The sequence below is a fragment of the Platalea leucorodia genome (genome assembly GCF_965183815.1).
Source record: "Platalea leucorodia genome assembly, chromosome: 9".
Taxonomy (NCBI): Eukaryota; Metazoa; Chordata; class Aves; order Pelecaniformes; family Threskiornithidae; genus Platalea; species Platalea leucorodia.
The window spans coordinates 48,615,639-48,642,105 of NC_138831.1; the positions used below are offsets into that span (position 1 = coordinate 48,615,639).

Below are 26,467 nucleotides of genomic sequence, written 5' to 3' on the forward strand. Positions count from 1 at the left end.
ACACACACACACATGAGTTTCTATCACGCTTGAGGTAGAACATTGCTTTCAAGGTTTGGAAGTGCTTTACATGGGAAAGACGACAACAAAACCACCGAGGCGGCAGGTACAGAGCGTGACTGCTGAGGTAGGACCAAGCTTGTACTGACCAAGTGCTATGCTACTTGTTTTTTGAACACGAAGGAAGACGCAGGTATTTCTGCTTCCCAGAAGACATTCATTCCGGTTGAGGTAGGTTCTGAGTTCACTCGGGTTGTCTGTCCAAGTCTTTCAGTAGCCCTCAGGCAGGCATCCTTTGACACACACACTCTTTTTTTTATCCTTTTTTTTTCTTTTTTTCATATTATTTTGAGTCAGTCAGCAAAAAAAGTATCCTGAGAAATAGCGAAAGTGTACAAATTCATTAAATCCATGGAGAGACGGCCTTCCCGGGCCTCAATTTTTGGAGCCAAGTTAGAAGGATTTCTCCAAATCCAGTCTTCTGGAAATAAAAAATAGATCCAAAAAGTAGTCCTAAAGCTGCTGATCAGGAAAAAGTCTGGGATGCCAAGAGAAGGAGGCTTCACCGTATCCCCAGTCTGTCAGAGACGGGAGAGTTTGTCAAACTCTGCCAAGGAGTCTTTTACTTAGCAGCTGCGGGGAAAATACATCGTGACCAGTCTCGGTAAAGCCATCATCGGAGAAAACGCACCGAGAGGCCCGAGAGAGGTCAGAAAGATAAACTTCACAGAGTTTCCAAAAGGCTGTATACATATATATATATATTTATATATATATAAAAAAATAAAGCAAAACAAAAAAATAACAATCAGACCGTAGAAATCTTCAATTGACCTGAGATTGACGACTCGTTGTAAAGACATCACCAGCCGTGGGTTTGGTTTCTGGTAACTCCTACAAGAGGGTTCGAGTCTTGGCAGTTTTATCCTTCATTGGTGGGACCGTGGTCGGGAGCCGGAGCTGCAGGGCTGCCACCGCGGGGGCTTTTCGGGCGGGAGTCTGGCTGCTCCTCGATGATGCTGAACTCATCCAGAGGGCGTGTGGCTATCTGGGTGTCGTCGTGGGTGGCCGGCGGGCTGTGAGGCGACTGGCAAGAGGGAAGGGGACAATGCAATGACGGTGGCAGGTCACCGATGCTCTTAGACACGCAACTGTGTCTGTATTTCCCAGGCATGCTCCCATCCTGCTGGACTTACCATTATTCCCTTATCCTGCTGCTCCTGGGATGGGGAGGCTGGGAATAACCTCTCCAGCTCATTCATATCCAGCTGCTTTCCATTTAAATCCCGGTCGTCCCTGTCCCTGCGAGCGGCCCCGTTCAGGACGAGGCCTGTGGCGCTCCGCTGGCTCCTGGGGATCTGCGGGGTTGACAGCTGCTCCTGCACATTTTTGCACATCAGCAGCCTGAAAAATAAAGAGGCAGAGCCTGAGGGTGAGCAAAGCCAGTGCCTCACCCCCTTCCTTCCCCCAAGCCTGAGTCTGCCTTATCCCTCTGCTACGTTCCTTCACTCCTTAAATCCCTCCTATAAAGTCACGCCTCTTCCCCTCGCCGTGAAAGGGCTTTTGGTTTACAGGGAGGGTCAGGGCTTGCCATAGTGATGCTCCCAGGAAGTACCAGGTCCCTTGATGGGGACCGGAGCTGATGGGGTGTATTCGGAGAAGCCCGCTGGGTCTGGGTGCCTGGGAGGGAGGCAGGAGCCGTGCTGCAAACAGCACCCGGTGCTCACAGGAGCCAGGCTGCGCAATCGCATGCCACGGGATGCGCGTCCTGAGATGTGCATGGGAAACAGCCCATCATCACACTGGGGGTGCGAGACCCCCGGGGGGATACCCACACGGCGTTAGGGACCATCGCCCCTCGTGAGCAGCGGCACGAGCAACCCCTACCTTCCTCTGTACCCAAACATGAGGAAGAGGACGCAGAATATGATGCACGTGACGCCGATGTGGATCCCAATGATGATGCCAGTCGTGGAGGTCTTATTATTCTGCTCATCCTTCATGCAGTCGCAAGAGGGATTCAGCACTGCCAGAAGAAAGGGGGAGAGGGGGGGTCAGTGGTGCTGTTTTCCTGTGGTTCCTCCAGCTTTTGGGGAGCCCAGAGCAAAAGCTGGAGCCTGGGCAGTGCTGGGAGCCGTGTATGGGGAAGAGGAGAGTGGGCCGGGGGGCCGGGGGGGTCACTGCCTCCCAAAGCAGCTCCCCTGCTCCTGGTACTGCAGGAAGGCAGCACAGCAAGCACAGGACTGGGAGGTCCGTAGCGAGCCAGCCCCATTACCTGAGCTGTTGTTATTAGACACAATTAATGAACAAAAAAGACTCCGATGTTAATTTTTGCAAAACTCTGTGGCCGAGGTGGGAGGTGAGAAGTGGCCCCCATGCCAGAGCAGGCTGATGCCTGATGCAAAGTACCAACTAGGCAGATGCCAGGGAGATGAGTATTTACTCCAACACAGACAGAGGAGTAATAACTGTCTCTTGAAGGTATTCCCACTGGAAGGCTTAAAAGGCTTCCAAGAGCAGCAGGATGTTTTTTACACATAGATGAATACGAAAGGTGTGATCAGTTAGAGATTCCCTCTAGAGATTTCCCCTTTTCTGCCACATAATGCAGTGCTCATGCTCTGCAGCCCTCCTCCTTTCCAAAGCCATGCGCCCTCCCTTCCCGGCACCAGTGAAGGTCAAAATATCCAGGAGAGCCCCAGGAGAGTGAAGATGCTCATGCACCGTGTCCCAGCCGAGGATGGTAGCTCTTAGCTTACATTTGGGGGTTTGTTCATGGTCGTGGCCTCACCTCTAGCTCGAGCTTAGGGGACAGAACTGGCAATTACAGGAACATTTGTTTTGTCCTCTCCCTCCCCCTGGTGAAAAAGTCACCAGGTTGAACCGTGCCGTGAAGGGGTGCTGGCTCGGTAATGCTAATGAAGGCCAACCAACAGGGATGGTGCAAGCCACGTGGCAGAGAAGCCATCCCTGCCAGCACCAGGTGGTCCCAGCTCCGCAGAGTTTTGCTGCATCGTTATTTGTGATGCTGAAAAGAAATGAGTGGCTGAAAATGAGATGGGGTAGAGCTGCGGGTGTCTGGGGGATGTCTGGCCTCCCCACCTTCCTGCAAAGCAGTTCTCACAGACCACCTCCAAGACCAACATCCCATCTCACCTGTCCTCTCCACAGTTTCCCTCAAGGACACGAAGCGGACAGTTGAATTTCCATCCCCGTGCTGGTTATAGGCGAGGAGCTTGACTTCGTACACCACCGACGCATCTGTTTCGAAGGAGACACAAGAAGGGCATTTCAGCCTTAATCATTAGCATTATCTCCCCCAGTGATGCTTATTTAGGACACGTCTTACCAAATACACACAAGATGCTGCAAACAAGTACTTGCTACTGGGAAAGCACCCCAAAAACCTGGGGAGAGCTGCAGTATCTCCCATTTAGTGGCTGTGCAACACATCTGAGCTCTCCCATCACAACAGGCTCTCCCAGGGTCAGGAGGGGATCAAGTTGTCACCATACTCACCCAGGTGGGTGATGTTGTATGCTGTTATGTTGCTGGGCAGCAGCACCGGACCTGTGTACTGGGAGAGATGGACCTTGCGGTAATACAGCTTGAAGCCTTCGTGCTGGCCCAGTTTGATGGAGGGCTCCCACGTAGCCTGGACGGCGGTGCTGTTAATGACTTTAATAAAGAGGGATGGCATGGCTGGGACTGAAACAGAGAGAGAAAGACAGTGGGTTGCATGTGCTTTTTTAGTCTGCGTGATGAGAAATCCCCAGCAGCCTTTCCCTGCGGTCACTGCGCCAAAACACATGCTGAATGAGATTGAGAAAAATCAGATCAGATCCTGCTTTAACAGCTTTGAACTTCTTCAGGGAGCTGTAGGAGTTTCCAAGGGTTTCCTCTGCTCTGTTCAGCAAGCAAAGAGGCTACTTTTACACTCTGGCTGCAATCTGATGCTCAGCCCCCTCGGGTCAGGGCAGGAATGCAGCGACTTTGGCAATGCATTCCCAAATTCCACTTTTCTGCCCTCACCCTGAAGGTAGCAAGGACCTTTCAGAGTGATTAATCCCCCAGGGAGGAAGGAACCAGAAGGGATGGAGCTGGAGACATTCATCTTAAAAGCGTGCTAGGTACCTGCACTGGCTTGCAGGGTGCGCGGGAGCTTGCTCTCCCCGTCGGCTTTAGGAGGGAGGTTTGTGATTCTGTGCTGGGGACTTAGGAGAGAAACAGGGCATCTTCATTAACAGCCCTAAATACCTGAGCAGCCTGAGATCCCTGCACAGCTCTGGCTGGTTTGTTTTGGTAGGCAGGCACTTACCTGGCCTTAGGGGTGCACAGGGGTTTAGCTGGGAAGATGTCCCTGCTGCTGCCCGGTGTCACCGAGGCCTGATTCAAAGTCCACCAGGATGCCTTTTGCTCCAGTCAAAGCCCCAAACCCCTGCCCTCGTTCTTGGGGTGTGCTGCAGCGGGGGGTCATGGCCATTTCCTCCCCAGGTCCCCAAAAAGCTGCCTGGCCCCATCCTGCCCCATCAGCCTGGGCTGAGAGGCAAAGATTTGCAAACCAAAGCCACTTTTCTTGTGATGGAAACACCTGGGTTTTCCAAAGCTGGTTCTGCACCAAACCCTGCCCCAGAGCCCTGTGAAGCACTGGGGCACACAGGACCACGTTTGCCCCAAGCCTCCTCCTTCCCCTCTCCCTCCCTTTCTCATGCACAGCTCACCCCAACGCAGAGATGTGTCTCAGCAGGACATTTCACTGATGATTTTTTTTTCACCTCATTTCCACAACACCCCCCCCCCCCCAAGGCCAAATGCTCCCATCAGTTCCCCAGCCTTCCGCACCAGTCAGAAGGTGCAAAGCACCCGGCGCTGCAGGCTCTGCCCTGCCCAGGGCTCTGCTGCGGCACAGGGAGGGAGAAGGATTTTTGGGCACTCTATGGGCAGCGAGCTCAGCTAAATCCTGCAGCAAAAGCACCGAGCAGAACAAGAGCCCTGCTTCTCCAGCAGCCTCCAGGCTTTGAGGCAGAGCTATTTTTCCAATCCCACATGATTACAAGCTCAGAAATCCCCAAATATAAAGATTGCTGGGCTTGTATTGGACCAATGATGTTTTTTGTCTTGTTTTTCCCCAAAGGGTCTCTAAAGGATGAGCAGTGGAAACCCAGCCTTGACGGCGTCGTTTGGCAGAGAGTTCAGCACAGCCATTTAGTGAGCGATGGTGAAAAGCGGATGAAATGTGGCTGTGTCAATCTAAGACTGATGAGAGCTAAAAAGGGCACTTCCTCCATTTAACAGTAAAGGCAAAACCGCACAGCACAACGGTTTGCCTTTTCCCAGGCACTGAGAGCTCAATCTTTTCCACAAGGAGATTTAGGGGAAGGAAAGACATCTCTCCTGGTGAGCAGGAGGGTCTGGGCAATCCTGTCTCTTCCCAAAGTGATGCCCTCCTTCAGGTTGCAGGGGCTTTGCCTGATGCCCTTCGAATAAGCACGGGGAGAGGAACAAGTCCCTGCTGCCTGGCGAGCATCTCCATGTGGATTCAGGAGGAAAGACTCAGAGAGCAGCTGTCCTCGGTCAGGTTAATGAGATCCCATCCTCCCTGAGTGCTGCCAATGGGAAAAAATGTGTAGAAGTACTTCTTCTTGCTAGCATTTATTCTGATTTCATTGATGGGAAGTCTGTGCTTAGCAATTTCTGGGTGCAAAACACAGAGTAAATTCTATCGATACCAGAAGGTACCGTTCTTCCCAAGGCTGCATATTTTTGCAATCCAATTAAATACTCTTTTTTTCTAAGTCTCCCAGTTCCCTGTAGGGCAAAATCAGGAATTGTCTGGATCCCCCCTCTGAGAAGTTGGACTCTTGCTTAAAGCGTCATTTTCCAAATCATGGGTGAAAACGCCACAGAAAGGGAAATCGCATTATCCCATGGACAAAGAAACACTGATGTGGGCCATCCTGATTTGTGAAGAGTTGGCTTTATTTTATGGTTGCAGAGCCTTACATTTAATAAAAACCACAAGAATATCTCTCCTTCAAAGTATGGAATATATAGTATTTATTCAAACTTTGAGTATATATATATATGTATAATATTGATTATATGTATGCACTCGCAGAATGCGTGTGCTGTTTATCAAGTTATTACACAAATAAGTGTATACAGATGGAGTATATCTGCATGTGTGTAGAAATATATGTACACACACCAGTGTATATGTGCTTCACAGAAGTATATATAAGACATAATATGGATCTACTATAAGTAAGGCATGTCCCTCATGCTAAGGGCTGGGACACTTGTTTTCCTCTTCCGTGCTGTTTGGAATTTTCCCCAGGTCATTTCAACTTTCTTCTTGAAGGCGTCTTTAGCCGAAGATGACTAAAGGAACAGTCTTCATCCTAGAGAAATGTCAAAAAGTCCTGGAGAAAACCCTAAAAAGCATTAAAAGACAAGAACAAGGACTGTGTGCTGCTTAATGAAGCGGAGAGAGTTTGAGATTCAAAATACCACGGCATTTGTGAAACGGCGTAAAGGAGAACGACAGGGAGGAGACAGGAGGACCTTCCTAGTGAGAGAGGTTTGCGGAGGACAAGGTTCACTTGGGTACTTTCCCCGCAGTGTCTTCCCTTCTACTTTTTATCCAAAATGATCACTGGCACAAAGGAAGGAGCACCGCGCTTCTAGAAGGCGCTGGAGGCTTCAGCCAAGTGCATTCTCAGCATATTCCTAGCCCTGAAAAGCTGACCTCCCCGAGCCAAAAGCAGCCCTGCTCCTCAGTACCTTCACCATACCCCTACTCCAGACAATACCAGTATAACACGGTCACTCAGACCAGTCTCCAGCTGGCAGCATCTCTGCTGGCCACTCCGACAAGCACTGCCCGGGCTCCGCCGCGCTGTCCCTGGCTGGCAGATTCACCCACCGTGTCCTTTCCACGCAAGGCAGGACACGGCAGCATGGTGGCATGGGGGGCCCTGCCGCCATGGGGCTTCACGCACATCTCTCTGCACTTCTCACGCACACCATGCTGAGCCAGGATGACAACGCCGTGACACGGTGTGTCGGGGAAATCCCATCCCTTTCCGAGGCTGTTAGCACAGATCCAGGGGCTGCGCAAGCCCAGGGGAGTCACAGCTCTCCGGTGCACCTCGGGAAGGCACGGGGGGAAATGGCTTGGCTGTGAAAAGAGGCAAATCTGCAGTGAAACCTTCATTTGGTGACAAAAGCCACTGGATCCTGGCTCTCTGACCTGCTCCCTCCTCTGTGAGCAGAAGGCAACAGGCACCCGAGTGAAGCAAAGCAAACAAATCAAGGCAGAACTGGGGCTTTTAAATCTCTTTTTGTCTTCCTGCAAGGCAAATGCAAGCTGGGGTTGAGTGATCTTAACCAGGCCAGCTTGTCCATCCTGAACATGAGGCTAATTGCTGAAGCTTCGTTACACAGGACAAGCCTTGAGCAGGACACTGATGCCTTGAAACTTCGGAAAGCCAGGAAATTTATGATCCCATTACTGGATACCTAACTATTTCTGTCATGATTGAAGGTAATAATGACAAAAAGTCCTCTCTAGCTTGACCCAGACTTCTGCAGAAACACCAAGCTCTATGAAGCATGGCTGGCTTCTAGCTCCAGTAGCTGAACTCAGAGCATCGGGTCAAGGAGTTTCAAGTTTTGCCTGAGTCCATCCTTCTCTCTCTAAATTGGAAGGAAAAACAAACTCCAAGGGTGACCGATTCTCTGCAGAGTCCCAAGGAAAATAAACTTGCAGGGTAACAACCCAGCAGGGCGAGGATTTATTGGCGTTTTTGCTTAAATGCCATAGTAAACATCTGCAAAGGCTGAAAATGGAGTGAGAACTGGATCCTCCCACCTGGAAGCCAACACGCTCTTTCATTTCATCCTAAATAACATCCTCACACCCAAGGCCCTCTCTGCTGCAAATTCATGGTTACTGAGCGTTCACGAGAACGATGCAATGCTCCTAAGAAATTAGTCTCCGTATGTGAGACGAGCCAGGATTCAGAGGTGCTGGAGAGGTACATGAGTCTCTAGAAAAATGTTCCTGAAATGCCAGCTGACAGATCACACTGGGGCTGTGGTTTCTGTCTGGTGTCTGTGTGCAAGGGTCCTGCATTAGAGCACCCGCTTTCTTACCAGGGAAGCTAACCGGTGGCCACATCTGGGAGGCCCGGTCAGGGAAAAAGCCTTGGAGATTGCCCTAACTTCCCACTGAAACAGAAGGCTGCTCCAAGGCAGGGATTTGTAGGTCAGGACAGCTCAGCTCTAGTGTGATTTCTCCAGGGTAGAGCAGAAAAAATTCAAATTCAGAAAAGTGTGGCACCTATCAAGTAAGAGCTGTGAGTACCAGAGCTGCTGGAGGATGCTGAGACGCTGCTTGAGCGGGAAATCTGCATTTAGCAAGCAGTTTAGGAAAAGGCCAGAGCAGCTGCAACGCACAAGACCAGCCAGACTTGCACTCACCCCCTGCTACAACATCAGCTGTGAGAGGCAATGCCGTGTTTAACGCAATCAGTCGACCCCTGTGTAACGATACAAGTGAGTTTTACACAATACCCCAGAGTACGAGGAGGAGTGGGAACAAGGAGCATCAACACCACAGGCTATGTGCCAAAGCGCTCCGGAGTGGGTATCGGGGTGATGGGTGCTGCTGCTACGCACAGCGGGTTTCAGCATCTGATGGTCCAGGCGCAAAGTGTTCCTTACCTTCTCCCAGCGTGCTCACCACTGTGACTTCTGAGGCTTTGCTGGCACCCCGGGAGGTGTAAGCCTTTATATAAAAGCTATAGCTGGTCGAGGGCTCTAAATCAGTCACTAGCTGCTGGAAGGTTCTCTTGCTAACAGCCTCCTGATACTCCATCTCTACAGGATCTGAAGTGCAAAGAAAGAGAGAACAGAGCGGCGTTAGGCTTTGCAAGAGGTAAACAGACTAAACAGATGTTACAAGCAGTAATTCTGGTCCCCAACGTGGGTATGTATCTGCCCATATCATTTTCTGCTTACATTGCTGTGCGCTTGGCCAGAGACCTAAGTGGGCAGCAAGACCTGGCCGCGTGGCTTCACCCTCCCCACCCTTTTGGTATTTACAGCAGCATTACTGCCTCATCTCTGTCTTTCAGAAACATGGACGTGATGGAGAACATGGGTGGCAGCACTGTCTACTGCAGTGCAGACCTGGTTTACCTAGTGGGCCGCGTTGCTAAATTATGGGAAGGCTGAGGATGCTCTGGGCAGTAGCTAGAGCACCGTACCTGCAGCTTTCCGAATGTGCAGCACGTAGCCGATGATCTCCTTGGTGTTCTGCAGAGGCTCTTTCCAGGACACCTGGATGGTTGTTGCAGAGACCGTCTCAGCCTTCACGCTCTGTGGAGGACCGGGCAGCCCATCTGCCCACAGGACCGTCAGGCGAGCGCTGGCTTGCGTGGAGCCAGCGCTGTTCTCGGCGATGCACTGGTAGATGGCTTCGTCCGCCTGGTTGATCCCGTAGATGGAGAGAGTGCTGCGTGGGGACACGAGAGGGACAAGCATCTCACTGAGCGCTCCACAGCAGACGTCCCTCCCCTCCAGCCATGCCGTGGCCCCCATGCTGGCTCTGATGTTGGGGCATCCCACATGCCTCTATTTCCACGGAAAGCTTCCAGGAAGCTGTGGGCTGGTGCTTTTGGGGAAGGAAAAGCCCAGGAGGTGGATGCCTCATTCCCCAGATCCCATGACTGGGCAGATTATCTCTGTCTTGACTTGCAGAGACTGTGGTTCAGGTACAGCCAGATGAGGACACAGGGTGGGACAGGGAACAGCAGGATCTGAAGGCCTGAATTCAGGAAGATCCTAGACACACTACAGAGATATCTCTGCGGCAAGTGCATCCATACACCCAAACCAGTTTTAACTGGCTTAGCGCCAGTACACACCAGTGACAGCCATCCAGGCACAGCACACAGTTGCTAAGCCAAGTCTAATCAAGCGCAGCCAGAAAGCCCTCTGGTGATGCTCTATAGCATTGCATTATAGCACGTTAGAGCAGCCTTAGGGTAACATTGGGATTAGCTGACTTATCCGGCAGGGTTACAGCCTCAGCTCCTGCTTCTGCATTTTCAGAAACATGATCACCACAAGCCAAAAGCCAAAGCTTACAAGCAAGTCACAGGTTTTGCCTGCGAAACCTCTGAGCGTCTTTTTGATGCTGGCACATCAAAGCTTGCTCTCTCAGGGCAGCAACCAGAACGGTTCTTCCAGCCTGCTCCTGGGGGCCTCCACACCAGGCTTAGACGCTGTTTTCAGCCTCCAAGATAAAGACAGGCACTGGCTACCCTGGTGGAAAACATCCCTAAAGGAGGAGGAAAAGCCAGCCATGTACCAACCTCCCAAATGAGCACGTTCCTGAGCATGGTGCCCATGTCCGCACCACCTCTAGGAGGGGTGTTTAGTGGCTTGATGGGCACAGGGACAACCAGAGTCCATGTACATGTGGCCACCTGAGCTGAAAGCCCTTTCTGAGCTGTGTGACGCCCTGGCAATGGCTGCATACAACCAGAGCAAGTTCAGGGCCAGCCGATAGGTTGCACTGCCCAGTATCTTTAGAACAACGCCAGCAAATATTGAGTCAGAAATAACTGTGCAACACATTAGCTCTGTCTTCCCACCCAGCGTGCAAAACAGCTCTTCTTAATAACATTTGTTCACAAATAGGGACCTGTCGATGAAAGCTCTGCTCTCTCCAGGGCTTGTACCCTTCCTCAGAAACCAAGCCAGGAACAACGTGATTCAATTTGTGACTATCCAGTAGACGCAAGACTCCATAAATAAATTCCCAGTGTGTCTCCCTTCCAAGACGTGGGTTGGGGAGTCTCACCACACTGTGTCCAGCTCTGAGCTGGAAGTGGAAAGGTGGCCTTTGATGTTGGAGAGGTGTTTATCAACCGTGAGGCAGCAGCTCAGGTTATGATACAATATGCTTACGACGCCCTTAGTCCTAGTAGGATGTTCTCATAAACAGGGCATCTTGGGAGAAATTTTGGAAATAAAGTTCCAGTAGGGGCCCAGACTGGACCAGCTAAACCTGGTGACAGCTTTGTCACCACTGTAAATTGTATTTGTAACTGCAAATTGTGGGGGTTGACTAGTCCTATAGATAAGCTATAGGACACACCCCCACAGCACTGAATAAAACACCGCTCACCACTGCCTCCCCTTCCATTTTAGAGCACCACCCATACGTGCACCACTCTGGATTAATCCCTATTTGTGCATCTGTATTTCCAGTCCCACCCAGTTCATTGAACTGTGGTTTGCTTCTGGCTTGGCATGAATGCTTGGGAGACCACGATGCCCCCAAGCTTCACCATCATCTCGTTGGCTTATGACAAAGCTCTCATGAGCTTTTTGGTTGCTATTTTTCTGTAAGAAATAACCCCAAACTAACCAAATCCACATCCCCTACTTGCTTCAAGGGAGAAAGAAATTATTTTCTTCTCCTGCGGTGAATTCCAGGTGGACTTGGGATTTGACTGCACATGAGTAAATCCCAAGCACTCCTGCTGATGTGAGGGGCACTTCATGGCTTTTTGGGAGTCATAGTCAAAGCTGCCCTTTATGTAAATGAAAAATTGTACATGGAAAGTGGAAATGATAAATAACCTGCTACTGCCTGCCTGTATGTCAGAACGAACGCTTCTTCTAATTGCAGCAAAATATTGGTCTCCCTGTATTAAAATTTATTATTGCTGTTGATTTAACATTCGTATTTCTGCCTTGCAAATTATCGGGGCCATGGTGAGTGAGCAAATGTTTAACAGTCATCTATTTATGTCCTGTGCCTTTGTTTCCTTGGAAACATTGTAAATGGAATATCAAATGCGATGGTTTCAGCTGATATGGTGATTTTAGAGAATCAGCCCTAAGCTCCCCTCATAGCCACAGGCTCAACGTATCTGATTAAATGGAAGGAGAAAGGCAGAGCTGGGAGGGGCGTGCAGGGAGGAATGACCCCGATGTGCGGCTCCGCTGTGTCAACAAGGGCCGATTCCTGCGAGGACAGATGGCAGAAGGCAGGATTACGCCATCCGAAAGCTGTACTTGCAGCTCTGCACAAAGCAGATGTGTGGAAGGAGCAGCAGCGCTTCCTTCTGCCCCGTCAATGCAGGGATTATTTCCACGCGGCCGCTGTGCATCTGGGCACCCAGGAGCAGCCAGGCTGGGCTGGCACGCAAGTCTAGAGCAGCATTAAGCTTCCCAAGCACAAATCAGCCCAGGAACAATGAGGAGTATTTAGGCTCCACTGCCTCCAAGAGTATTTATTTGCTTTACATGGAGAGAGGAGAAGATGCAGAGGAGGGAAGAGGGGAGCCTGGTTGGAAAGCAGTGCCAGGGTGCAAGGAGCCTGATGGCAACAGCATGATGCTGGGGCCAAAGACATCTCTCTCCTGGGAGGATTAGGGGCTGAGCAAACCTTGTCTTGTGCAACACAGGTGATGTGCTGGATGCCAGTTGTCCTGGAGGAGGACAGCACTTGGCCACTGGGACCTGGAGTTGGGCAGAGCCTTGGACACCCCAGCTGCTTCTCTGCAGCGGTCCCAGGGTGGCTGGTAACAGTCACGCACAGTCAAGTCAGAAGAAAAAAATAAAATAAATTTCCGCAGGTAGCTGGAAACTTGCTTCAGGCTTTGAAAAGTTCATTTTCATTGAGATTTACAAGGCTGCGTTTAGATGTACCACGCAATAAGAGCCTCAGCCATTCGTTACCTGGGGCCAATGTTACCTGGAACGATGTGCAGGCAACGGGGCCAATAAAACAACTGGATTTTCGGCTATGTCTATAAACCCGGGTAAGGAGCAGAAACTAAGTGCGGAGAAGTTGACGAGCAGAATGCCCAGCATGTAAACACCAGCTTCATGAGAATAAGGGTTTTCTCTCTCCTGTCGGTCCCTCTAACACCCACCAGCAGCCCTCTAAAGGAGGCTGCCAGGCTCCCTGCAAGCCCCGGCGTGAGCTCTGAAGCACGCTCGTAGCTGCGATGAGGAGGGCAGGAGCTGGCAGTGAGTTACACGAACCCCAGCGCCATCCCAGCTGATACCTCTGCTGTGCGTCCATTTTCATCTTAACTACTGACAAATTCTTCCTGCCTTTGCCCACCGCATCACCCACTGGGATGCAGAGGATGCGGCGCTGCAGGGTCAGCATTTGGTCCAGAAGCTTTCCCAGGTTTTGCTGCTTTTTGTCTTTTTCTTTTTTTAAGGAGGCTCAAACAAAAGGAAAATACGTAGTTGCTGTGCGAGGAGGCGCAGAGCGTCTCCGTGCATCAACCATCTGAAATATGCAGTGTCCTTTTATTTCTTCCTGTCAACAGGAAAAAAAATCTGTCACTTTGGGACATCTGCTGCTGGAAAACTTTCCCGCGAGTGCCAGACTGGCAGCGCCGTGAGCACGTCAGACGAGGCGAGATGCCAGAAGGCTTTCTGCTGGTCACCAAAGCCGCTCGGCGAGCCGAGGGCTCCGTCACATCTCCGCACAATGCCCTGACAGGCATTGATGGAAGTGGGGAGAGGAGCCGCTGCAGATTCACACCCGGCTGAGCTGAAACGAGAGGCCTCCGCTGCTCGAAAGCCGCGGTATTCCCAAGCTGTCTTCCCAGTTCATAGGCAATCAGGATGACTGATCTGGCTCGGGTCAGGGGTCCGGGCCGGTGACCGGAGATCGGCTTTCCAAAGGCTCCTCTGAAAAAGTCTGAGAACTGAAGGAAGCCTCTTCATCGATTCAGCAGCACAAAGAAGAAGAGGGGCCCATCTGGAAGGATATCAGCATGCGCGCGCACACGGGCGCACAAAAGAGGGAGTGTGATGAAATTAATGCGGAGAGCAGGCTGTGGCTAGCGCTGAGAGCATTTTAAGTGCTGGCAGCTCCAGCACCTCATTCAGACGCCCCATCCCCGTACCCTGCTCTGCCTCCGTTTGTTATGGGTCGCGTTGTGCCGTGCTGCACCGAACGAACCGCCCCTGGGCTGCTGCCCGGTGCTGCACTGGAAAGGAGTTTTTTCCCCTCCCGTGCTGGTTGTTGGCAGCTTTGCAGAAGTGCCCTGTGTTTGAAGGCTGAGAATAAGGTGCAAATCTTGTAGAGTGACACTCACCATTTCAAAGGGACACTGCAGGTCATCCCCAGCCCTCTGTAAACATGTTCTTACACCTCCAGGAATTAAATATCATGCAGGGCTTCCTAGGTGAAATTGGGTTGTGTTATGCAGGAGAAGGATCCCTTTGGGCACAAACTGGATTATATTTAGCAGGTACTGCAGCCCGCTGGCCAGGGTCCCAGCCTGATTCTGTGGTTACAGACTCACCCGAGTGCAGTTTCTGGAAGGATGCTGCTGGTCCCAGTGGGGTGCACGGTGCCATGGGGAACTAGCCCACCCTCCCCACTGCTGCTGGATGAAAGGGCCGGCAGACTCTCAGCCTGCAAAGCTGGTTAGAGATGGTGCTCCTTCTCACGCCCCTGGGAGAGGACAGAGTCCGGCAGGACAGGAATTTGGCTGTACGGTGTGCTTTCTGCAAATGGGAAGTTGCAAATGGTGTCCCATTTGCTACAGGAGACACAGCAGTGGCACCATTTCATCCTGAAATGCTGACCCTTCTTTGCCAGCTTCATGACACTTGGGTTTGCACTGTCTTGATGTGACACCAAGCACACATGCTGAGCCCTTCGGGGAACCTGCTGCTGCTCAGGCACCATGCTCAGGACAAGCGGAGGCTGGCTCAGCTCCACAATCCAACCAGACACCAAAGTTTATAGGTTTGGAGACTCTGGGTCCCTGGGTTTAGCTCTGGTCCACATCAGAGGTGGTCTGAGCCTTCCCAAGTGGGAAGGACACATCCAGCTGGTGCTGCAACTCCGCACCTTGGAGCACCTCCCAGCACAGCACTGAGCTCTGTGCAGAAGACCTTCAGCAAATGAGTGGCTCCAATTTCCCACAAGGTCTGTTCCCTCACATCCATGGCCAAGGCAAGAGGGTCCAACTGCACTGACGGTGCTGGAGGTGTGTCCTCCCGTCCCTGCAGAGCTGGGAAGTGCACCCTGGCACAGGCAGGAGACACCAGCCAGAGCCAGCTGCTCCTTATTCCAAGACTTGCTGGTTATCTGGTGAACACATTGGCTGCCACTCAACCTGTTTTCATGAGTCAGAGGGTACAATCACAGATTTAACTGAATCCTGTCCCAGGGAGGGAGCAGAAAAGTCTTTACATCTGCAGAACCGCAGGGAAACACAAAACATCTCGGGAAAAGCTACTGGAAGGGAGGGTAGATGCCTGTGTCGGTAGGACTACTAATGCAGATAGCTGGGAGAGCTATCTGCTGCTAAATGTAAAGTCTCCCAAACATTTTTCCCAGGAAGGGGCACAGGTGTTAGAGAGGAAAAAGACTCAGCCTAATCCAGGGGAGGCTGAGTTCAGTCCTGCCTTGAAGGCTCCTGTATAAGGACCATTCTCTGCAGATGTATTTTGCCGTACGCAACAGTTTGAAGAAACACTTAAAACCCTGAATCGGTGGTGCACTTCAAGAGCAGCTCACTGGAGCAGCACACAGACAAAAATTACATGGGCAACTTGGTAGCAAAATAATCGCAGCCACATGAGAAGGACAGACTGATACCTGTCGCTGTCGGCTGCTCCAGGGCTGCTGCAGATCCCTTTCATGGGATACAGCTGTGTGATCCCAGCACGGGATCCCCGCTCGGTGCAGGGAAGGCTGGATCACGCTGATGCCCCACTGCTCAGTAGGGCTTTGAGCACTCGTGCGGAGACCCTCCTTGAGAAGGCCATTTCCACGTGTCTTCCAAACAAAGTCAAACCCATAAATTATTCTTAAATCAGGAGCAGCTGGTTCACATTCCAGTCCTCCACGTACTTATTTGTCCTGCTTCTGGGAACTGAAATATGATTTGCTATACAGTACCCTTCCCATAGTCACCAACGGTCTTCAAACTCTTTGCATAAATAACCTGTGGGCTTTCCTGTCCTTCCCTAAGGTGTCCAAATCCCTACAAATTCAAGGGTTTGTGGGGTGCGTGCGCCACGAAGAGCTGTACAAACCCATCTGCATCTCTCTACACCCAGCTAATGTGGGTTTTATAGAAAAAAGCCACCTTGTGAATGACAGGCTGTAGTTTCCCTGGGTTTGGTACCAAAAGGGTTGTCCTGTCCCAAGCGCTTGCGGTAGGATTAAGCAACAAGACAAGTGCAAGAAAGGCAAAGTTGTCCTGAAGTTTATTTACGGAGGAATATTTTCTCTGATGAACCTTGAGCATTCACAGCCCGTGCAGTGAGTCATTCCCAGAGCACTAAAACAAGTGCAAACCAGTGAGGAAGAATTTAAAAAGGAGACAGTTCATAAGCGAAGGTCACCAAGGAGAGCAAACACCACCTGAGCCCAGGTTCTAAAGAAGTCTTTTTCCGGTGGAACAAATGAAGTCCCTTAATTACCATTTTGTAAATAAAATCTTCTTGGAAAATCAATATTTAGAGCCTGCCTTCTCTGAAGATGTTGGCCTTTGTTCCTTGCTATTACGGCAATATAAACCCCATAGTGTGATATACTTCTAGGCTGAAAATTACCCCCTGAACCTGATTGGGTCAAAGGAAGAAAAGCAATAAACCTTTCAGAGCAGTAATTCGGGTACTATTTCATGCTTCCTTGTAAATTTTGAAGTAATAACCAAGAAAGCATGATTTTACACAAGCCCACAATTAACTCGGCCCTTCCTCCCGCAGCCTGCTTTCGGGACGGGCTGGTGATGCCAGGTGGGAATTTTGCTGGAAATGCCCATTACACCTCTCAGGTATTTGGATCGTGATTAATCCGAATCACTCCAGGAACAATACGGGCAAAACAGCATCTCTGATCAACAGAGAGGGACAGACCCTGCAGCTGCCAGACACGGGGACAGCTCCACCAAAGTCAAAAAGGCTCCATCAGCTTCTCCATCCATGGTCCCGTGCAGCATCACCCTGGCTGCTATCGGCTGCATCCCCAACCCAGTGATCGCATGGCAAGACAGCCCCTTCGTCAGCTCCTTCAGTGATTTTTATTCACAGCTTTTAATGGAAAACCCCACAATTCCCTACGCCTGAGCCTTCATGCATTTTTCATTAACAATTATCCGCTATCCCAGAACTGCTTTTGATTTTTGCTAATCATCGATTGGATATTTTGTTCCCACACAGCTGGCATTTTCAAAACATAACAACCACCTCTGGAGAGGGCACAGCAGAAGGCTGATCTTTAATGCTAATGTGCCCAGAAACCGTCAACACATCAGGTGATGAGAATTCACATCTGAGGGACCACGAGGGAAGAGGTATTTATTGGACGCAGCCTTATTTTACTGAGGTTTATTTTACTGTGCTGAAAGGCTGGAAGTTGCTTAAAAAGTGACTGTCTGATGTTGTACCAGCAGCCACATCCAATCTGCAGTGAATCCAGTCCTGAAGCTGCTCTCCCATCTCAATGACGATGGGCTTCTGAAGTCCCCTGACCTTCAGGGTTTGCTCTCCTTGGGTTTGCAGTTACTGCATATGACAGTGTGGGGCGACGGAGATGCCAAAGGGCCCTTCACAACTTCATGAAGCAACGGTTTGATGGACAGATCTTCCCATCGGCTGTGGGTTTGTGCAAACACGCTACTGCCCGCAGGAGTGATGCCTCAAGCGGAGGCTGTACTTGCAAAGCTTGCGGGAGCAGAGCGGCATCTCAAATGCACCATGTTCTGCAGGTCTGGACCTCACTTCTAGCTGTGTTCGTTTACAAGAACGAAGTTGCTCATAACGATACATTTTGCAATCAATTAACACATGATATGATTTGGGATGATTTACTCTTTTTTTCTAAAAATCCCTTTGGGGGCATTCAGACCTTTATTGCCATATTAAGCAGAATTTTAATCCAAATGAATTTTCTAGGAAACCATGTAATCTAATTAAAAAGCTCATAGTGCAGTTTAGTAGCTTCATTACTAGTAGATTCGAGATCCATCTTTACACGGACAAATATTTTCCAAGTGCAATAGACTGATAAATTCAAGGCATAATCACAGACTGATTCTGCCTGGAACTAAGTGGGTTACAGCACTTAGTCATGCCCATGAGAATGAAACAAAGGACAACTTGAAAAAGCTCTGAAAAAAACCCAGTCGTTGATCTGATTCCTCCAATTCATGGAGCACCCAGCCCTGCTGTACCAGCGAGAGCATTTTTCAGACTGACAGCTTTGGAAACCGCCAGGAATGGCCATTTGCCTGAAGCTGGGGGTCAGAGTAGACCAAGACTAGTGTGAAAGAAGCCAAAAGTTCAACATCGTCAAGTACGATGGCCTTAGGGCTCAGCTTTACAATCACGGTACTATAGCTTGAGAAGATGCCACGTGTCAGCTGAGCCCAGCCTGTGCCAGATGCAGTGTAATCTGATCATTTAGCTCGCAGTGAAAAAGACTGATGCTAAATTGCATTAAATGATTGCCATAAGAAAACGATTACAGCGATGTTCGCCAAGTCGCAGTTCACATGCACGTGTAGCACGGCTCCAGGCACAGGGACCTGGCCAGGAGACATGACCATGACCAAAGACCCTACTTTTACCTTCCCCAAACCGTGAAGAGGAATGATTTCACAGGCAAGATATCCGAGTGAGTCGCAGAGCTGGACTCAGTGTGAGCTTTGTCATGGATTTAATGACCGCTTGTAGTCTTTGGTTACTTCTGACTCCGCTTCTCGGTCAATAAAAGGGGATGCACTAATTTCCCTTCTCCCATTCCTGCTCTGTTCATATCGTAAGGGCAGACATGCCTCAGAAACCCAGGCAATGAACTAGAAGACCACAAGCCTGGATTGAATGGCATCTGTATGTGCACACACAAAGTTCCCTGAAGCTCTAAAAACTTCCAGCTCAGAGAAAACCTCCACTGATTGAGAAGATTTTATTACAGCTCACACCTTATCCTTCTTGCAATGCATATCCTTCCATCCTTCATATAATAAAGCTTTTAAAAAGCCTCAAAACTGAAAACAAAAAGCCATATTATATCAAAACTTAGAAAAATAAACCCACTCCTCTCCCCTGAGGAACAGGCCACGATGCCTGCGCAGCACTTCCCAACAGTCTAAACTGAAGGTCTGGACCCTCCGGCAAGGTTGGGTAATTGCATTCATGAGACGCATTTGTTAATATAGATAGCAGCTATATGACACCATAGAGTACAAATCTCTACCAATAATTTAGGTTTACAACACAGGTACTATTGTTTTTCAGTATATTGTTCCATGCTATTTCCATAGAAACTATGTTGTCAACTTCTAATTTTCACACTAAGTGCATCCCACCGTATCATTTCCTCAGTACAAACATCCCTATCCCCTCGCACAAAAATGCAGTTATGTAGTACTCAGAGAAAACACTCTTTCCCGGTGAGATAAAAGGCTGAAGTTTAGTGAAAGTCAGCTTCCACACAAATGCTATTTCAAATGTATTTGCATTTGCACACCCAGGAAGGTCAATGCTCAGGGGTTAAAGCGTGGTTCCTCCACTGTGGAGTGAGCGTGGTCCCTGCCAGCTCCAGGGACAACACTTGGCCCTTCCAGAAATACCCAGGTGATGATGATCAGGACAAAAGAGAAACTTTTGTTGGGTTCCTGCATCATCAGTCAAAGTCTGACACTGATGTCCTGGTACAATAAAGCACGAAGCACTGAAACGTAAGCCTACAAAGTGCAGTTAGTAGGACCGGAGCAGTGTTTTAGTATATCAAAGCCCAAGTTGAATCCACAGATCTGCTTCTGAAAATTACCACCTTCACCTTAGCTCTTTGCTAACGCAGAAAGAAAGCCAACATCTCTCCCACTCCCATTTCCACTGGACTCCAGATAGTTCAGAATAATGGCTTTTAATTCAGCCTCTCTCAAAAGCAGGGTCAGGGAGCATTGTGTGACAGCAACCCACCTCGCCTGCCGAAGCCAAGCCGGCTCTGAGGCGCTCCCTTTTCAAGGTGCTCAAGCAGCAGCACTGCGGTCTCTCTGGATCACTCACGCCTGTCTCAGCCTCGAGCACATTAGCCATTGCCCAGCGCAATGGGGCTACGGCGAAAGCAGGGCTTGCACAGCTCACCAGGACGTGCTGCAGACCCGACTGCTCTCCGCCAGCCTTCACCGACAGGTCCAAAATTAACTGCTGCACACATCTGCCTCAAATCCGCTGTCTGCGCAAAAGCTGAAGCCTGTGTGAGCTAACTTGCTCTTTGCCCAAGAATTACACCTGCAGGGACAGCTACTTCTGGACCATCAGGTAGGCGATGTCAGTCCTCCATGCGTGGTAACTCCAGGTTGACGCTGGGGAATGGCACAGCCCAGCTGAGCGTCTCACACTGCTCTCCACCCCGCGTTGCAGCGCCAGCGGCCAGCGTACGAGGACTTACCTGTTGTTATTCTTCAGCTTAATGTGGTCGCTGGTCTCCAGGATCTGCCCGTTCCTCAGCCAAGTGATCTGTGGCGGGGGTTCCCCTTGGGCCACGCACGTGAAGATGGCAGTAGTCCCCACGGGCCTGGAAATGGACTGGGGATGCTGCACAAACTCTGCGGGGGCTGCAAGGAGGGAGGAGAAGGAGGGTGAGAAAAGTCATGATGATCCCATTTTATCCTGGCACAAAGAGCAACCTCGTAGCTTGGACTTCAATAAGCCCAATAAGAACATGGGATACTTGGCCAGCCCACAGCATAGGCAGCAGGTAACTATGGTTTGGATGGTGTGTCTGTAATCAATGCAGTGCTGCAATTTGGTTGCCCATCCTGGCAGTCATGGCTTCATAGAGGGCACCTGAAGGTCAGTTCAGTACTGGATGGAGAGCCGAGGCGAGTCCTGCAGGGTTCAGGCAAACAGCATCAAGGTCTGAGCCCCCTCACCTCTCCCCAGTCTCCCACTGAAAGTAACCCCAATGCTGCAAAATAATCCGTATCTGACAAAGGCTATTTAAAAATGCATCCTGCCCGTTAGGGGAACAGGCTGGAAGGTCAGCAGTCTCCGGTTCTTTGCACACGCATAAAACGGAGAGCGTGCATAACCCTTCATAGCGCGTGGCACCATGCAGGGCCATCACCCTGCCCGAAACGAGCCCTCTGCTATGGAGGCTTGCAAAAATCAGCACATATTGACAGTGCGAAGAGCGGTGAGGAAGGAAGGCTGCAAATGCATGCGGCAATCACAGTATTTGCGGTTGGGGAGATCTGCTGTTTCATCAATGGCAGAGCTAGAGCAACGCCCTGGCTTTGCCCAAAGGACCCATACGGCATCAGCAAACTGCCTGCCAATGGAAAGAAATGTATGGATGTGCATACGGCGATCTGGCAGGTTGTTCTTTCCCCAGTAAATATCAGATTTGCTGCAGGCTTTCCTGGTAGCAATAGATTGAGGAGCCTTTTTTACCCCAGATCTGCAGCCTGGGACCCTTGGGGTCCTGCCAAGCCTGGCAGAAGACTCCACTATTCCTGTAACTGCTGCTTACCTCGTAACCAAATGTTTTCACCTTTAACGATAACATTTTTAAATGCAAAGTGATTTCCCCCCTTCCAGCAGCTCAAAATAGATTTAAAATCATTTATCAGAATAAAACAGAGTATCAGCCTACAGAAAGCAGGGCCTGAAAGACACTGCCAAATTGGTGAGTTTATTCAAGCAGTTGCGCTTCAAAGGGCAAAGTGATAAATATACCCCACATTGCTGCTGAAACCTAAAAGCAGGTGGAACTGGCAGCAGCCGCAATGAAGACAAACAGATGAGAGGCACGGGCCTGTAATGGATTTACCGACCAGCAACACATAATGGATGGCTGGCGTTAAATTTTCCCGACAAAAGCAAGATTATCCAGGGAGACACGCTCCGTGCCACTCGCTGGCATTTTCCAAGCATGGGTTGGTGGGCTCTGCCACCAGCAGTGATGCAGGGATGGGAGAAAGGAGGAAACTGGTCCAGCAAAACGTGTTGAGGGGTGGCCAGGCTGCAGGCGGGAGCAGCTATGCAAGAGCAGAGCCTTATGGTTCACAGCCAAAAAAACCCCTCAGGGTTTGCTGTGGGAGCACGGGGTGATAAAGCTCTTCCCCAGCTGCGTGCATGCAAGGGAAGAGCATCGCTACTGCTGCGAAAAGGCCAAACGGCAGCGAAAGGTGCTTGCGTGTCAGAGCGAAGTCATGCACGTTATAAGTCCTGCAAGCAGAAAGACACAGAAATTCATTGAAGAGCCCGGCTACCTCGAAGGAGCCCCCTCTTTCATTTTTAATAATCAAAGGGAAGCGGAGCATGGCAGGTCTGACTTATGTTAGCAGTAGGGGGTGTCCGCCGGCAGAGTTTATTTTCAGGCCACTTCTGTCGGCGCTCGGGTCTACTAATGAACCTGATCTCGGCAACCTAATGGACACATATTTCCAGAACCTCCTGCTAAACTTCCCCATGTGCCAATCGATCCCTTGTCCTTTTGTTTCCCTCCTCCGTTTTTCACCCTCTAGACTTATACATTAAAATAAAATTCAGGATGGGTTCAATAAAAGTTGGAAGCATGGATAAACAAGGGGAAAAACCCCTCATCCCTGCAGTGAATGGTCCCTTTGTGGTGTACAGTGAGAGCGTTAGAGACTTGATTTTCAAGACTTCCTTAACCTCCCGCCCCCCGCTTTGTGCTGGCGCGGTTTTACAGGAGCAATTATTTTGCAAGTGGCTGTGCACCTCCCTGCTTTCATCTGGGCTCACGAGTTGCACCCGCAATACTCGCAGGTGCAAACCCACGATGCCAAGGAAGGGCACAGTCATCTTCCAGCTCCTCGCTGCAGCTTCATTAAAGATCCTGCTGCTTGGCTCTTTGCCTCTGCCTCCCCCCTGCTTCACCAAATCTCAAACCCGCCGTTTGTTCCAGCAGAAACAAAGTTTAAATATGGAAAGAAGCATCCGGCGTAACCCTTCTGGAACCGCCGGCTCTCCTTATCCTCCCTTATTAGCCCGTGTCAAGAGGGAGTAATTGGAGCGGTGTCGCGTGTGACTCGGGGGTAACGAACGTGCAGCTGCGGCCGCTGGCTCGGCGCCAGCGATGCTATTCAGGACTGCGGCCCCTCGGGTTCCTCGGGTCCCTGCTCCCCTCCGCCGTCCCTCCTCTTTGCTGTCTCGCTAAACACAACCAGATCAAAACCCCGGCCCCTGTTTAACTTGCTTAAACTCTCAGGGGGGCAGGCGGCCACTCCTTCGAATGGCTCCCACCTCCGCTGTGCTGAGCTGTCCCTGCTCGATGGCATCCCTCGCTGCAAGACACGGGATGCCCTTCTGCTGCTCCTGCTCCTCCTGGCTTTCTCCAGGCATTGCTCTGTCCCGTTCAGGTCTCACCCTACTCCTTTCGGTGCAGAAGGAGCAGCAGTGTGGAGCTGTAGCAGCAAAAGGGCCCAGGTTGCAGCAGAAACCCATGGAGTTAAAAGGCTGCTTGTCCCCACCACCAGCTTCCGACAGCATCAGAGAAAGCATCAGGGTCTCAACATGGGGACAGACACTGCTGCAAGGAGATGCCCCTCTGCTACCCCAGACCAGGGTGCACCCGACCCGGTGTTCGTACCAGCGGCCCCAGGCGGGGTGCCCTGACACGGCTGCCTCTGCGTCGTCTCGGGGCGAATGCCTCCTTTCCTAGACAGAGGAACATCTGCTCTCCTCCCCCTGGGTCCTCTCCCTGCCCTTTCAAATGATTTCGACAGGAACCGAGAGTTTGCCACCCCTGGCCCTGGGGTAGCAGGAAAGGAGCAGAAGCAAAGCCCTGCCTTCAGCCAAGCCCTGCCTGCTGCCAAGCCCTGCCTGCTGCAAGCCCTGCCTGCTGCCAAGCCCTCCACCCGCCTCGTCATTCATAATTAATAGAGCATCTTGTCAGTGCTCATCTCGCCCTGCACAGGGGCGCAGCGGCCTGAACGCCTCTCCCCCTTCGACACCACATGCCAAAAGGCCGTCGGGGGCAGCGAGAGGAAGCGCTTCTCAGCCCTCCATGAAGATCTTAACGGAAACATTAATGAAGATCACTGTTAAGAGCAGAGGATTCAAACCTGGCAAGAAGAAGCGGGCAGGATCCAGCCCTGGCTTGTGAAGTATGAAGAAACCAGAGCGCTGATTATTCAGGACTTAATGGGAGGGAGGGGATCATGCAGTTTTAATGAATATTTAAAGGCGTGACATTGGTATCAAAAAGCAATAACGCTTAATACCACCCCCAGAATCATTAACGAAGTGCTTCAATAGCTTTTACTGTGCTCAACAAACTGTGATAGCATGAAGATGCACTGTAACAGCGGGTTGTAATGGGAGACCCGGATGGGCTCCATCTCTTTAGGGACATCTCAACAGTGACCAGCCACCAGTGTGTCCCCCAGGATAACAGGGAGCTTCGCTGCCCTTGCCGTGAGTTTGCGGCGTGGTGCTTACCGCAGCGCCTGACAGCTCACTGAGAAGGGCTGTCCTAAGGATCGGGGAGCACTGACAGCCGATGCACTGCTGCCAGCGAATCCTTGCCCCTTGCACCTCAGTATGAAGCCATCCTTAATTCTCGAGTAGCCAGAGTGGCAGTTTAAGGGAGGGAGGCTGGGGTGAGGAGAAGGAAGAATAACATGGAAACAACAAAGCCTCATAAATTAGGTTACCGGATCCTACAACAAGGGTATAAAGGAGAAGACAGGTCAATGGGGAAGTCAGTCAAGCACAGCATCAGATGACAGGAGATTTAAGACAAAGAACTGCTGCCCGCTTGGCTTCTCTCTGTTTGCAACAGAGGATGCCCAGATGTTTATGTAACTTAAATAGTTAAGTTGTAGAGCTGGTGGGATTGCTAGGGCCAAAGATGGAACCCGTGACCATATCCCCTGGGAAACAGGCAGAGACCACTCAAGGAGGCTGTCTTGGAGGCTGTCCATCAGCCCTCAGCACGTATCATGAAATTCTTGCCCTGGCAAGGTGCAGGCTGGAGCTCCGCAGCAGTGGGACGTGCTCCCACATCACCTACCGGCCCGCTCCTGGGAGGCTGCTCCGGAGCGCTCAGGCACCCCAGCTCACTCCAGCATCCTGACGGACGAGATCCGAGTGCCCACCTGTCCCTGCGTGGTGGCTTTTCTTGAGAAGGAAAATGTGGGCAGGAAGGGGACGGCTTCATGGGGCACATTGACCCATGAAGCATGTACTGAAGCTGGTTTTGCAGCATGAATTTAGGGCTAAACTCGAGGACAAACCAAGTACCACAGAGCCGAGGCTAAAACACAGCAACTGCAATACATCTGCTGATGAATTCAGCCCTGCAGCCAAGACTTGCAATGCCAGCGAGCAAGAACGATGGAAGAAACATCAGGAAACGCAGCGGTGGCCGGATCTGCTGGACCAAGGAGCGCTGCCCGGTTCTGCCGGCAGAAAGGAAGGCGAACAAGGCAGTCATTGTCAGCAGAGCCTTCAAAAACATGTCCTTAAGATGGGCACTCATTTATGAGATGGGATCTCATTTTTCTGCATAGCTTTCAGGAGGAAATGAAGCGTGGAGTGGAGAACACTGGTGACCATCTGGCCATTCACAGCCCATCAGTTTGTTATGACACCAAACACATAATAAAGCACAAAAGATTGCACAGGAGGTAGAGAGAAAGCGCTTTGATATATTTTTTTTTCCTTGCCACCGAAGCCTGCTCTTCCCTTGCACCACACGCACGCACACCCTCCATTTCAGCTGGCGATGCATTCGGCCCTTCAACAACTCCCCCCGTGAGACTTTCATTCGCAGCCCGGCACAAAGCAATATTCAAATGGCTGTGCTGGGATCTGAAGAGAAAATGGAAACTTTCTTGTGTGAGAACCTTACAAAAGAGATCAAAGGAGCCTAAATGGCCAGGGGAGGGCAGGGAGGGAGGGAGCGGGGGATTGACGCCTTCTTCTCTGAAGAGAGGAGGAATTCCCAGGAAGATAATAAGACGGCGTTAGATGATCTGAAGGAGAGCCTGCAATGCGAAAGGACATTGCTGCCGGAGCAAGAGCAGAGCCCTGCACCAGGACACCTCTGCCCACGCGGCTGCTGTGATGGGGACGAGGACCACCGCTGGCAGCAGGAGGGTGGACGTGGTCTCAGTCCCAGCCTCCCGCTAACTCCTTGCCTTACAACAGGAAGCATTGCCCTTTCTCCCCCAGTTTCCCACCTATAAAATGTGCCTCCTTCAAAAGACGAAGGGCAAGTTAATTTGTGCCTCCAGGCACTTCAAGGGCCCCTGCATAAAGGCAGCAAGTACCTGGCCTGGCGTGCTTTGAGGATGCCGTATTGTCCTAGCCCTGTGCTAACTTCCTCTCCAACCAGGCTTTTGATAGCCCGCTCTTTGCTTTTATTCTCTTTACGGATGTAATTTGCATCGCTGACATCTTGACAAAGATAAAA

At 50.8% G+C, this 26,467-nt stretch overlaps 1 protein-coding gene across 1 annotated transcript in view; it reads right to left on the reverse strand.

Annotated features, from left to right (window-relative positions):
- Nucleotides 1-922: 922 nt before the first annotated feature.
- The window catches only part of IGDCC3 (immunoglobulin superfamily DCC subclass member 3), a gene marked incomplete at both ends in the record, with an annotated part of 105,968 nt that continues 80,423 nt past the window's right edge, over nt 923-26,467 (reverse strand). The window contains 8 exons of the mRNA XM_082321378.1: nt 923-1,087; nt 1,197-1,404; nt 1,888-2,026; nt 3,157-3,261; nt 3,520-3,708; nt 8,728-8,892; nt 9,273-9,520; nt 20,471-20,636. Of these exons, the coding sequence (XP_082177504.1) occupies nt 923-1,087; nt 1,197-1,404; nt 1,888-2,026; nt 3,157-3,261; nt 3,520-3,708; nt 8,728-8,892; nt 9,273-9,520; nt 20,471-20,636 (1,385 nt within the window). The remainder of the gene's footprint in view (nt 1,088-1,196; nt 1,405-1,887; nt 2,027-3,156; nt 3,262-3,519; nt 3,709-8,727; nt 8,893-9,272; nt 9,521-20,470; nt 20,637-26,467) is intronic.